This window comes from Zootoca vivipara, chromosome 4 (genome assembly GCF_965207765.1).
Source record: "Zootoca vivipara chromosome 4, rZooViv2.hap1.1, whole genome shotgun sequence".
Classification (NCBI taxonomy): Eukaryota; Metazoa; Chordata; class Lepidosauria; order Squamata; family Lacertidae; genus Zootoca; species Zootoca vivipara.
In genome coordinates this window covers 53,501,385-53,513,393 of record NC_142587.1, presented here as the reverse complement: position 1 = coordinate 53,513,393, position 12,009 = coordinate 53,501,385, and the positions used below count along the sequence as shown (strand labels likewise).

Here is a 12,009-nt window from a genome sequence, read left to right as displayed (position 1 = left end):
TTTTGCCGTGCTTTCGAACTGCTAGGTTGGCAGGAGCTGGGACCGAGCAACGGGAGCTCACCCCGTCACAGGGATTCGAACCGCCGACCTTCTGATCAGCAAGCCCTAGGCTCAGTGGTTTAACCACAGCGCCACCTGGCTACCACAGACCAATGTCCTGTAGGTTTCCTGATGTACTTACATTGAGCGTGGAATTGTTGACAATGAGAAATTGTAACACATTCATACCAAAAATAATTTAAAAATGGAACAATACAGTCACAAAACTTACAGAATACAATATATATACAGTACTGTACATTAGCATCAAAGGAATGAGAGTGTAGGTCAACCTTACAGTTATGGGAAAGGTCAGGAGGGCATTGAAGGAACGAGACCAAAGTACCACAGCACTAGGGTAAATTCAGGAGATTTATTGCAGTTTAGTGACAAGTTCAAAGCATGAAATATGACAAAATAGTGTCCAGTGCATTTTTTTAAATTCATTAGAATTTGGATTCAATTAATTCAGCAGAATAACTTGAACTACTAACAATGAAAAGAGGGGGTGAAAGCCCACATAGATTGGTTATAATATGTCAAATCATGACACATTAGTTGATGAGAAAAACTGATTTTTTTAAAAAAATCTTTGACTTGTTTACTGCATATTAAAATAAGTTTAATAATTGGGCATTTTATTAGGTTATAGTGAGAATGATGAGAAGCTGTAACTAATAATACTGTGCCTGGAGTTTAGATAGATAGAGAGATAGATATAAATTATTGTTGCAAGATATATAACCATTATCCTAGGTTTAAACCAGTGGGCTGCAATGAGAGCTTCCTGCTTTGTGATAGGAAAATACTTATGTTGTTCTCATGCATACACTATTTCTCTTTTAATTGCAGAAGCTCCTTAATGGACAGGGCGGGCTAAGTGCATGCAAACAGTGCCACTTATGGCATTTACATGGAAGTAAGCTTTCTCAAAATAAATGGAAAGTACTTCTATATCATATGTTTTGGACTAGGGTGTAACATCTAGATAGTGTTTAAAACTTGGTCCTAGTTTTGTACACTTTGTCATCAGATACAATGGAAAGGTAATCAGCATTTCAGACTCCCATAACCTGATCTCACTATTCAATAGAAAAAGACTATTATTGTAAAGGAATTCTTAAAATGCTGATGAACTAGAGCAGGCTTCCTCAACCTCGGCCCTCCAGATGTTTTGAGACTACAATTCCCATCATCCTTGACCACTTGGTCCTGCTAGCTAGGGATCATGGGAGTTGCAGGCCAAAAACATCTGGAGGGCTGAGGTTGAGGAAGCCTGAACTAGAAGGAATGCAATTTAGTGAGGAAGCCAAACCCCTGATCTGACACACTGGGGTGAGGGTGGGGGCTAGATGGGGCACCTGCAGAGTGATGCCAGCTTCACCCCTTCAGTGAAGAGTGTGATTTATGAAAAGTATTTGTGATGTATAAACTGATTAAATATCTGCACATAGGATTGTAGCCAAAAGCTAATGTAAAGCAAGCCCACTTAAGCAAGATGGAGCACCCAATAGCTACCATTCCGCCCAACTCACTGCACCCCACCACCTCCATTCCCCCAAAAAGCTGTTCTTGAGGTTTGGGGAGCCTCTGCAACAGCATAGGATATGACACAGAGAGTTGGGTAGGAGGAATTGGCAAAAGTCAGGTGTCCAGCTTTGTACGATTTCCATTAAGCTACCTTTGGACAGGATCCACAGATTATTAATCATATTCACAGCAATGCTGCATTCCTCCTGAGATGTGTATATTGCATAATTTAAACCCAATATATTAGAAAGGGCACCAATGTGGTAAGAAATAATATCTACGAAGGGATATATCCTAAAACAATCACACACTTTCCCATAATATTAATTCTGACGTTAATCTTCAAAATATGAATGGGGGGGGGGAGACAGTTTGTAAAAATACAGTGACTTCCATTATTGTTTAATTTTATTTTTCCAGTTTCACTGCAAAATATTAAGGCTGCAATCCAGCTGCCTTGTTACTCGTGTATAAATCCCACTGGGTCTTGAAATGAGCATTGCCAAGAGCAGGATTGCACCCTAAAGTGAAAGCTGTTACATATAATTCTGACTCCTCAGCGGATTGTGGCCAAAACTCACTGTGACTTCAGCACTCTACAACTGGATAGATAAAATGTAGCGGTTAATCAAAAATCTATACTACATAGCATAGTGTATTCTAAGACCGACTTTTATTGTCTCTAAACTGCAATTGGAGACCATTTGTCAAAACCCCAAGGAAGAGTTTTTTTCAGACTCAACCTGTAGGTTTCTTACATCATCTGTCTATATACAAACCTTCTTCCATACTTTATATAAATTATTAGTAGCTTCACCAGCAGCCTTAATTTAGAAAAGAACAGAAAGGGACACAAAACAGTTCTTCAGTCAAAATGAAAAGCAAATCTGTATGTTTTACATAGTCTTAGCATTTTCATTTCAATCTTATAGCATGTACACTTACAGAACCACTTACTGTAGCATTGAGACATTATTGTGTTTAATAATTGGTAGCACTGATCTTTCATTTAACTAAATTAGAAAATTTACTCATGTTAGAATGAATTCAGTGCCTCAACTCTTCTCTCTGCAGGCCCCCTGATTAAATAAATAAATCTAATGCATATTTTGCTTGTGGATAACAGTGTGGATTTCCTGCACTGAGTCCCAGCATCTCCTGCCCCCCCTCCAGAAGTCCAAAAACAGACCAGTTCCCTATTATATAAAGAGTCTTGTTAATCCATAATTTAGTCAGTAGTAGATCAACTTGACTGGGGGTCACACAACACATAGATTTAATAGCTTTTCAGCTGCTTTTGTAAAGCGGAATCAAGTTTTCTGGATTGGAGTAGTTTTACGTTGTTCTTCTAGTGAACCCCCCCCCCCCCGCTGGCTTCTCAAGGCATGTTATTAAGAAAGGCAGGTTATTTATGTTTCATCTTGTGTAACAAATAGAGGGTTTAGATAGCTCTATTGTTTATAGGATTCTCAAGACTGTCTTGATAAAATATGACTGTGCCTGACCTTTTCGCTTGGGTGTGATGTCTAAATCAAAAGCTGATGAAAGCAGTATGAACAGAATATATATGACATGATCTTTGCTTATGTATATATAGCTCAGCAGGTGAAAGAATCCCTATAGGACTAAACAGAGCCCTGTTTTCATCTGTTCCACCCCTCAATGCGGGCAGAAAGGCATGCCAACATATCAGGGCTCCCTGGGAAATGGGATTTTTGTGTGTTCGCCTATCACCATTGCAGCTATTTCCTTCTGTTCAATTATTAAAATGCCAGAGATAACGTGCTTGTGTGTACCTCTATGCACATACTGGAGTGGGGGGCTGAATTCTGTAAAGCTCTTCATGCAGGTAATTGAGCCCCCATGGGGAAAGATCATATTCATAGTTCTCAAAGTATGCAATGTTCGCAAGGCAGGAGGACAGACATGGGCAATTCAGATGGGGTTAGAAAATGTTAACAAGTGTACTCTATTAATTAACATGAGGTGGCCTTGCTGCGGCAATGCCCATAGGCCAACATACACTTGCATGTGAGTAATTCCCTCTGTGTAAGAAAGGCACATGTGTACAGCTGTTTGTAGCTATGGCGAGAAAAGGACAGTCATCTGACTGTAGCAGTTATCAGGCATAAGTTGCTTGCATCAGATGCTGTTTTCCGCATGCAGAGATATAGAACTCTTCCTACTCTCAGTCAGTAGAGCATGAGACTCTTAATACGATTTAGCTGATATTCCTGCATTGTGGGTGGTTGGACTAGATGACCCTTGGGGTCCCTTCCAACTTTCTAGTTCTGTGATTCTGTACTCAGAGGTCCATACATTTTCTCTGGCCTTGACAGGGTGCGGTCTTGCCTCTCATCTTGCACAGCACCTCCGGAACTCAGCACAAGGCCAAGGACAACTCCCTGCTCCCATCCACACCTCTAAGCATTGTGGATCCTTGCCCTTTCTTCACAACATTTCCCCACGTTGTGGAATCCCACAGCTGCCTTTGCATACAGAAAGTGTATCAATAGGACTGTCAATTACGCAGCAGGACACTTGTGCATGTGCATCTGCAGTGTGTGGAGGAGATGACTAGGTTGGGGCAATAATCATTGCTTCACTTACACTGAAAAAGACAAAACATAGCTAAAACAGGGCGGAGGGTTACTTAAAAAAGAAGTACAGTACTGTACTACCATTCTTTACCAAATATGTATACTATAATCCTCAAGCCATTTATTTTTGAGAAATTGCATTAGAACCATAGGACTGGTAAGAAGTAAACAATATACAAGCTGGTTATCAGAGTCTGTGCATGTATGAAGATCCAAGAGTGTGTGTATATTTTCCCAAAGTGTGCCATCCAATTCACTTATTTCAGTAGGAATACAAACCAGTTTTTTCTTTGTTAAGATTAGAGTTTAGGGTTGGTGCTATGAATGTTATTTTGTATAGTTGAAAAAATATTTCCGATATAAAATGATGACATTAGACATAATTCAAAGATGCTCGGATGTGAAGAGTAGAAACAGGGACCCTTGTCTATCAGTGCATGTGCATTAGTGAAAGTGGAATTCATACAGCTCTGTAAAATAAGCTGCTATGCTGCCAATCAGCTGTTAGGTAGGGAGAATAGAATGGGGGAATAAACTGTTTATCACCCCGTTTGCAGCATACTCTATAGGGCTTTATGCATTGCACTCTACTACTAAATTGGGTTGGAGAACTGCCTGTGCAACACACAGTTCCTCGTGCTAATTGCACAGGTAGGTGGCTTCTAATTAGGTGAGGGTATTATATCCAGGTTGCTACTTGGAAATTATTATGAGCTACAAGAGGTAAATAAAAATTGAACTACCAGCTTTTGAACTACCCACTTTTATTTGCTTCTATTAAGTGTGTAGGCTTCAGTAAAATGCTGTCAATTGCCACACCACAAAGATGTCTGGTGGAACAAACTTCATTGAAATGATTGGGAGATGCACACAAGAAGAAAAATGCTCATACTTTATATTAATTTCAGTGAGATTTGTACAGCAAGGTGCCCAATATTAATTGTTCCTTCGGCCTTTGAATATATAAAAATCTTGCTGTCTGCACCGTCTGGCTCACAGCATGCACACAGTGGTACCAAACTGGTTACCTTTTCTGTTCCTTCCTCCTTGAGGCTAATAATATCCAAATCAAAATCCTTTCTTAAGCCATCTGTTTTGTTGAAAGTAATTCGCCCTGTCAAACCATCCCAACGAGCCTAGAGAAAAAAGAGAGAGAGATAATTCACTTTAGCTTAATGTGAGGCCTCAACTTTTCAAGCCCATCAAAAATAATTGCACATAATCTCTCTTTCTTCGTAGAATTCCTTTCAAAAACTTCAAAATCTTCTTTGATTGATTTTCTGTTTTTATTCAACTCAATGCATTATCAATAGTTATATAATAGTTATATAATAAGGACAGAAAACAACATGTGCATGGAACTTGGGGAGCGTCCCCATGGTACATTATCCATCAACAACATTCAAACCAAAAACAATTCATGGGGTTGCAAAGAGTTTTGAGCTGTCATATGTTCTAGTCTCAGCCCAATCTTTGCACTGTTGGGATTAAAAAATTAACAGAGATGCCATTCTGATAGGCATTAACCCAATTTGTTACACAAAGAAACCTTATCAGTCAGCAAGGAATCCATAAGGACATCTACAAACCACTTTTCTGCTTTCAGGGAATAAGCAAGAATGACTGTAAATTTAGTAGAAACTGTGCTAAAGAATCTGTTTTTCACTGTGACCCCTGGCTCTATTCCAGAGGACATGCTGTATGTCTTGTAGAGCTGGCCCAGATCCAACACATTTTAACCAAAATACAAGGGAGTCAAGTGTGAGCAACTGGGGTAGTTTACTGAAAACAGCAGTGTGTCCATGTAAGGAACTAAAGAGAGCAAGGAAATGAGATCAGAACTTTTGCAAAAAAAAAAATCTTGAGGATTTAATGGTTAACTAATGGAGGCAGATACGTGGGCTGAGCTCTGGCATTAATATAGCCCTTGGTGGGCACAGCACATAATGGAAAATTTGCCTATGAAGGTGCGGACAAAGGGAAGAGAATTGTGAAAATCAAATGCATTGTTGTGAGAAGTTGTAGAAAGGAGGTGGAGGGAAAGACAGGAATGGAGTTTTGTGGATGATTTACTTGGTTTATTTAAAAAAAATCTGCCTCAACTTTCCATCAAACTTTGCTTTTAAGGTGACTTACAAAGTCCAGAAGTAAACTACACACACACTCAAAACAATTACAAAATCAATTTGACAAATTATATAGCACTTAAAGCAATTAAAACAATCCAATACTGATTAACCAAAAGAGTCAAAGAAAGAGAAACATTAAGACCTAAGATATAAACCAGCCAAACTAACAGAAACAAAAAGAGCAGTAAAAATCACTTCTACCCTGTTTCCCCGAAAATAAGACATACCCATAAAATAAGCCGTAGCAGGATTTCTAAGCATTTGCACAATATAAGCCATATCCCGAAAATAAGACATAGTGATAGGCCCAGTTCTGGAGGCCGCCAAGGAAGAGGCGAGGCTGGACGCGTAATTAAAAACAAGACATCCCCTGAAAATAAGCCATAGTGTGTCTTCTTGAGGAAAAATAAATATAATAAAGTGTCTTATTTTCAGGAAAACACGGTAACTGTCAAACAAGATGGACTTCTCCCGGTGCCTAAAAGAAGATGCTAAGTGAATATAACTCAGGAGAGAGTTCCATAATGTGGTGCAACCACAAAAAAACATGGTTGTGTGTTCTCTTGTTACATAGCACACTAACAAATGCAGTCACAAGAAACATACTTAACAGTTCCTTTCTTTTACTGGGAATAATGGAATGATTAATTTGGTAGTTGGGCACAAAGTCTACAACCAACGTTTTTGATTCTTCTAGTTCCCACACAAACTCTCTTAGCCTCAACTGCTATGAATAACTGCATCACTGCTGAGAGTGCAATAATATACATGATAACCTGAGTAAAAAGTAACAGCTTTGCCTTAAGAGGCTGTTAAGAAAAAGCTGGCAGAGGTGGCCTTGTATGCAGGCTCCAGACCTACCACTGGGCAGACTAAGGAGACTGCTTCAGGCATCTGATTAGGAACATTATAAAAGGACAAGAAATGACTAGATACTTACATTATTATAGTTGTATTTTTATTGCCAAGGAGGGGAAGAAAGGTGTTTGTGAAGTTTCTGCCTCAATGTAAAAAAAAAAAAAAAAACTGAGCATGCACTGGCTACAACCAGTGTGTGAGAGAGAGCATGTGTGTGTGTGTGTGTGTGTGTGTGTGAGACAGAGAGAGAGAGAGAGAGAGAGAGAGAGAGAGAGAGAGCGCACATGCTTTGCTGTTCCATCTGAGGCAACAAACTGCTGCAGTTTCTTTCATAAAGCTTTCTTTAAAAAAACACAACAACTCTGAAAGGTTTCTAATGCAAGAAATATTTTATACATGATTTATTTATTTATTTATTTTATTTCTTGCCCACCCTCTACCATAAAGTCCCAGGATGGGTTGCAACAATAAAATAAGCAATTATATAACCATTACAACCAAAAATACCACAAAAGTGTAAAAACAATTGGAAACAGTTCCGTATATTAAATAAACAAAAACACTTCCATGTTTAAAAACAATGCAAGCATTTTAAAACAATTCCATATTTAAAAACAGTTCCAGTACAGGTACAGTCTTCTATTCCAACGTTTCCTATATACAAACTGGCCTTTGGCTAGTTCCTAGTGACTTCCATTGTAACACTAGAAGAAAATAGATTTTCAAGTGTAGACGATCTTTAGCTTGCTCCTTCATGAAATAGCTTTAAAGGCTCACACTATATTATAATAGACCAAACTCATCAGTGTCTGCTTTACAATTCTAATTACAGGTTCTCTCAGCTATATGTTTATTCCTATTCTACGTTAAAACACATTGTAGATAGCTGTCTACAATGAACCTGGATGGTGTACACAAAACTGACAGAAGTATGATTAAGTTTCCATCTTTTTTATCTCTAGAACTGAATCTACTGAAATTAATATTATCATGTAAGCAATATCATAATCACATGGCACCTAAACCCTTTACGTAGCATTTGCAGGGTTTTTTTTTTTAGTGTTACGGATAGTAGGGTGGGATTTTTAAGAGGTCTGTGGTGATTTAAGGTTCATAGAATAGGCTCTTCCAAGAGTGTAAATGGTATTTAATGTAGGAGCTATCACTGAAAAGTCATTCTCCTGATGGTTCTGCCAGAGAATTACCAATTTTCAGTTGACAGACCCTTTGTCACCTCTGTCTCAGAAAATAGTCTCACATTTCCTATTGACTTGCTGGTGGGCCTGCCCTTCTCATTAACTGACACCCTCCATAAGCAATAAGTTGTCCACTTTTGTAGTTACAGATGCTGTAATCCAATCTATAAAATAGATTGCTCCAAAGCAATTGGGTTAAGCATTATATCCTTACTTATTTGACCAGACAACCAGCAACATCTTAATTTGAACTAATTTCAAAGTGTGAATGTGTCATCAACGAACATTTGATTGTCAGTGTTTAACTGCCTTTAAAAACTAGATTAGGAAAAATCCCCTAACAGGGCTCCTTCACAGGGCTTCTTCTCCAGAAAGAGGTTGGGGCGGGCAAGCAGCCTCCTTTTCCTAGGAGAAATCACTGACTCCCCTTCCTCTGGTGTATACTTGTCGGTGTCCTGCCAGTCACTAGAGTAGGTTACCCGTTCAGTTAGTGATGCTACTTGGAGAGACATCCTTGATATCCATCCAAGAATACTGGAACTTCCACTTGTTCCAGAGACTTTCTTCAGGGAACATGTCATATCCTTCCTGTTGTTGTTTAGTCATTTAGTCGTGTCTGACTCTTCATATCTTCCTATTTTAACCGAATTTTAAGACCAAAAATTAAGTTGGCAATGTTCTATGGATTTAACATCTGTTGTTTTTGCAGTTTAATTTGATTTTAGCTTATTTATTTGTTATTACTAATCCTGAATGTTCCATATAGAGCAACATATACATTCTAATGAAATAAAAGGAGCTCAAAATAAAAACACATATTGAATTTTATTTTCAAAATACTTTAAAATAGTATGAGCACCATGCTGCCTTCAGATATCCTCCTTGGTGTTAACCGAGGCCCCTTGCCCCATTTTTTAAAAAAAGAAAAACAATATTTTTGGAGGGTTGGTTGATTGGTTGGGGCTGTTTTGTGGAAATGATGCCTTCTTTCTTATGTGTTTTTGGTTTGGGGCAGAGGTGCAGACATTTTTCCTGTTGTTTGTTTCAAGTGGGAGGTTCTAAGTTCCACCACTTTTTCTGTGAAATGGGTATTTTCTGGTTTCCGTGACAGCTTCTTATATTTCCAGAAGTGCCGCTAGACTCCAAAAGTTTAGGGACCTCTGCTTTAATTAATAATCCCTAGCTGCTGTTGCAGAATAAGTTCCACATCCTGAACTAAAGGACCTTGGGTCTAGTAATTATGTAACTGTACTAGACGCAGTCTGTGAGTTTTCAAGTAGTTCTTGGTTAAGTGAAAGTTTTGACAATCTGTGGTAAAATATGTGAGGCACTTGGCAACTTAGAAGATGCCACAAATAATAATATAATAATCATAATTTATTATTTATACCCCACCCATCTGGCTGGGTTTCCCCAGCCACTCTGGGCAGCTTTCAACCGAATATTAAAAACAATACAGCATCAAACATTAAAAACTTCCCTAAACAGGGCCGCCTTCAGTTGTCTTTTAAAAGTAAAATAGTTGCTTATTGCCTTGACATCTGCTGGGAGGGCGTTCCAGAGGGTGGGTGCCACTACTGAGAAGGCCCTCTGTCTGGTTCCCTGTAACCTCACTTCTCGCAATGAGGGAACCACCAGAAGGCCTTCGCCGCTAGATCTCAGTGTCTGGGCTGAACGATGGGGGTGGAGACGCTCCTTCAGGTATACAGGACCGAGGCTGTTTAGGTCTTTAAAGGTCAGTACCAACACTTTGAATTGTGCTCGGAAACGTACTGGGAGTCAATGTAGGTCTTTCAGGACCGGTGTTATGTGGTCCCGGCGGCCACTCCCAGTCACCAGTCTAGCTGCCGCATTCTGGATTAATTGCAGTTTCCGGGTCACCTTCAAAGGTAGCCCCACGTAGAGCGCATTGCAGTAGTCCAAGCAGGAGATAACCAGAGCATGCACCACTCTAGCGAGTCTGCGCGCAGATAGGGTCTCAGCCTGCGTACCAGATGGAGCTGGTAAACAGCCGCCCTGGACACAGAATTAACCAGCGCCTCCTTGGACAGCTGTGAGTCCAAAATGACTCCCAGGCTCCGCATCTGGTCCTTCAGGGGCACAGTTACCCCATTCAGGATTAGGGAGTCCCCCACACCCGCCCGCCCCCTGTCCCCCCAAAACAGTACTTCTGTCTTGTCAGGATTCAACCCCAATTTGTTACCTGCCATTCATCCTCCAACCGCCTCCAGGCACTCACACAGGACCTTCACCGCCTTCACTGGTTCTGATTTAAAAGAGAGGTAGAGGTGGGTGTCATCTGTATACTGATGGACACCCAGCCCAAACCCCCTGATGATCACTCCCAGTGGCTTCATATAGATATTTAAAAGCATGGGGGAGAGAACAGAACCCTGAGGCACCCCACAAGTGAGAGCCCAGGGGTCTGAACACTCATTCCCCAACACCACATCAACTAATCTGGACAAGACTGAAGCACTTGCAAAGTATTGTAAAGTTCCGAGGTACCAGTTACCTTCCCCAGGGTTCTCTAATTATTATAGAACGGGTTGTGAAAATATGTTTCTCAATGGTGTAACTTCTTAGATAGTTGTTGACCGGCAACCCAGTGAGATTGCATGGCCCCACAATATTAATATTGTGCCAGAGAGCTGGAATACTTGTTATGCTTGCCATGGTGATGTAACCAAAATGGCAACTTCATGATGATTCCTCCTTCTTCATGCCATGTACAAGCACTTACCATATGATTTGGCTCCATCGTATGGGGAGCATCCCTTCCATGGTCCATATCAATATGGACAGATAGATGGTATAGGACAGGCATGTCCAACTCCCAAGAGACTGCGATCTAAAAAAAAACTGGCAGTGATCTACCCATTGTCATTGCTGATAGTTGTCGAGTTTTTTGGGGGGAGGATAGCCTGTAGGACCCCTGTGAGTGACCAGTCGATCAACCGCTTAGACAGGCCTGGTGTAGGACAATAGATGCCTCTTGTTAGAAACAGGCATTAATTAATAGCAGCCAATGACAGTTGCATCAGCAGAAGGCAGTCACTGTAGAACAGTGAATTTTTAGTCCCTGCAAAAGAGGGGCCTAATCCACCTTTAGACCCTGTGTGTGGAAAATGTTGCTCAGATTATTGTCAACATGCTTGGTAGTTGTTTGGAAAAGGCACCATAAACTTGGATTTAGCTCTTTCCATTATTGCCACCCTAGTTGATAAGCTAGCTATCACAGATTATTGAACCAAGGTTATGCATCCACAAAGTGGCACCACATATGCATGCAACTGAAGCATTAATTTATAATATAACTAACGAATTGTGCAGGAGACTTTCAGTGGGCAAAATTGTCTCAATAAGCATAATTCATCTATAGTTGCAGTATTTGAAAGATAAATTGTCACAGCAATAATATCTGAAATCTATATTTTTAAATGAGGTTATTAACCTTAATAAAAACAGATTGAATATGAATGTGTATCGATCTTAAATTCAAGCAAATGCAATTTTCCCTGAAAAACTCTATCATTGTACCATTGATTGAGATCATTGTTTCACTTTCTCTAAATTTATTAGTCATGCATCATTGAGAATCAATATTACACCATAGTTTCTAGCCAACAGTAGCGATAAGATCAGTCAGAAGTTTTT

At 39.8% G+C, this 12,009-nt stretch overlaps 1 protein-coding gene and 1 long non-coding RNA gene across 5 annotated transcripts in view; one reads left to right on the top strand and one right to left on the bottom strand.

Annotated features, from left to right (window-relative positions):
• The window catches only part of GRIK1 (glutamate ionotropic receptor kainate type subunit 1), a 260,499-nt gene that overhangs the window by 33,902 nt on the left and 214,588 nt on the right, over positions 1–12,009 (bottom strand). For all 4 annotated transcript variants that reach the window (XR_015949577.1, XM_088667964.1, XM_035115110.3 and 1 more), the window contains one exon: positions 5,198–5,305. Coding sequence is in view for 3 of the 4 variants with exons in the window: in XM_088667964.1 (XP_088524090.1) it covers positions 5,198–5,305 (108 nt within the window). In the remaining variant the exon portion in view is untranslated. The remainder of the gene's footprint in view (positions 1–5,197; positions 5,306–12,009) is intronic.
• LOC148685954 (uncharacterized) overlaps positions 1–12,009 on the top strand; it is a 129,597-nt gene that overhangs the window by 44,792 nt on the left and 72,796 nt on the right. The window lies entirely within an intron of this gene.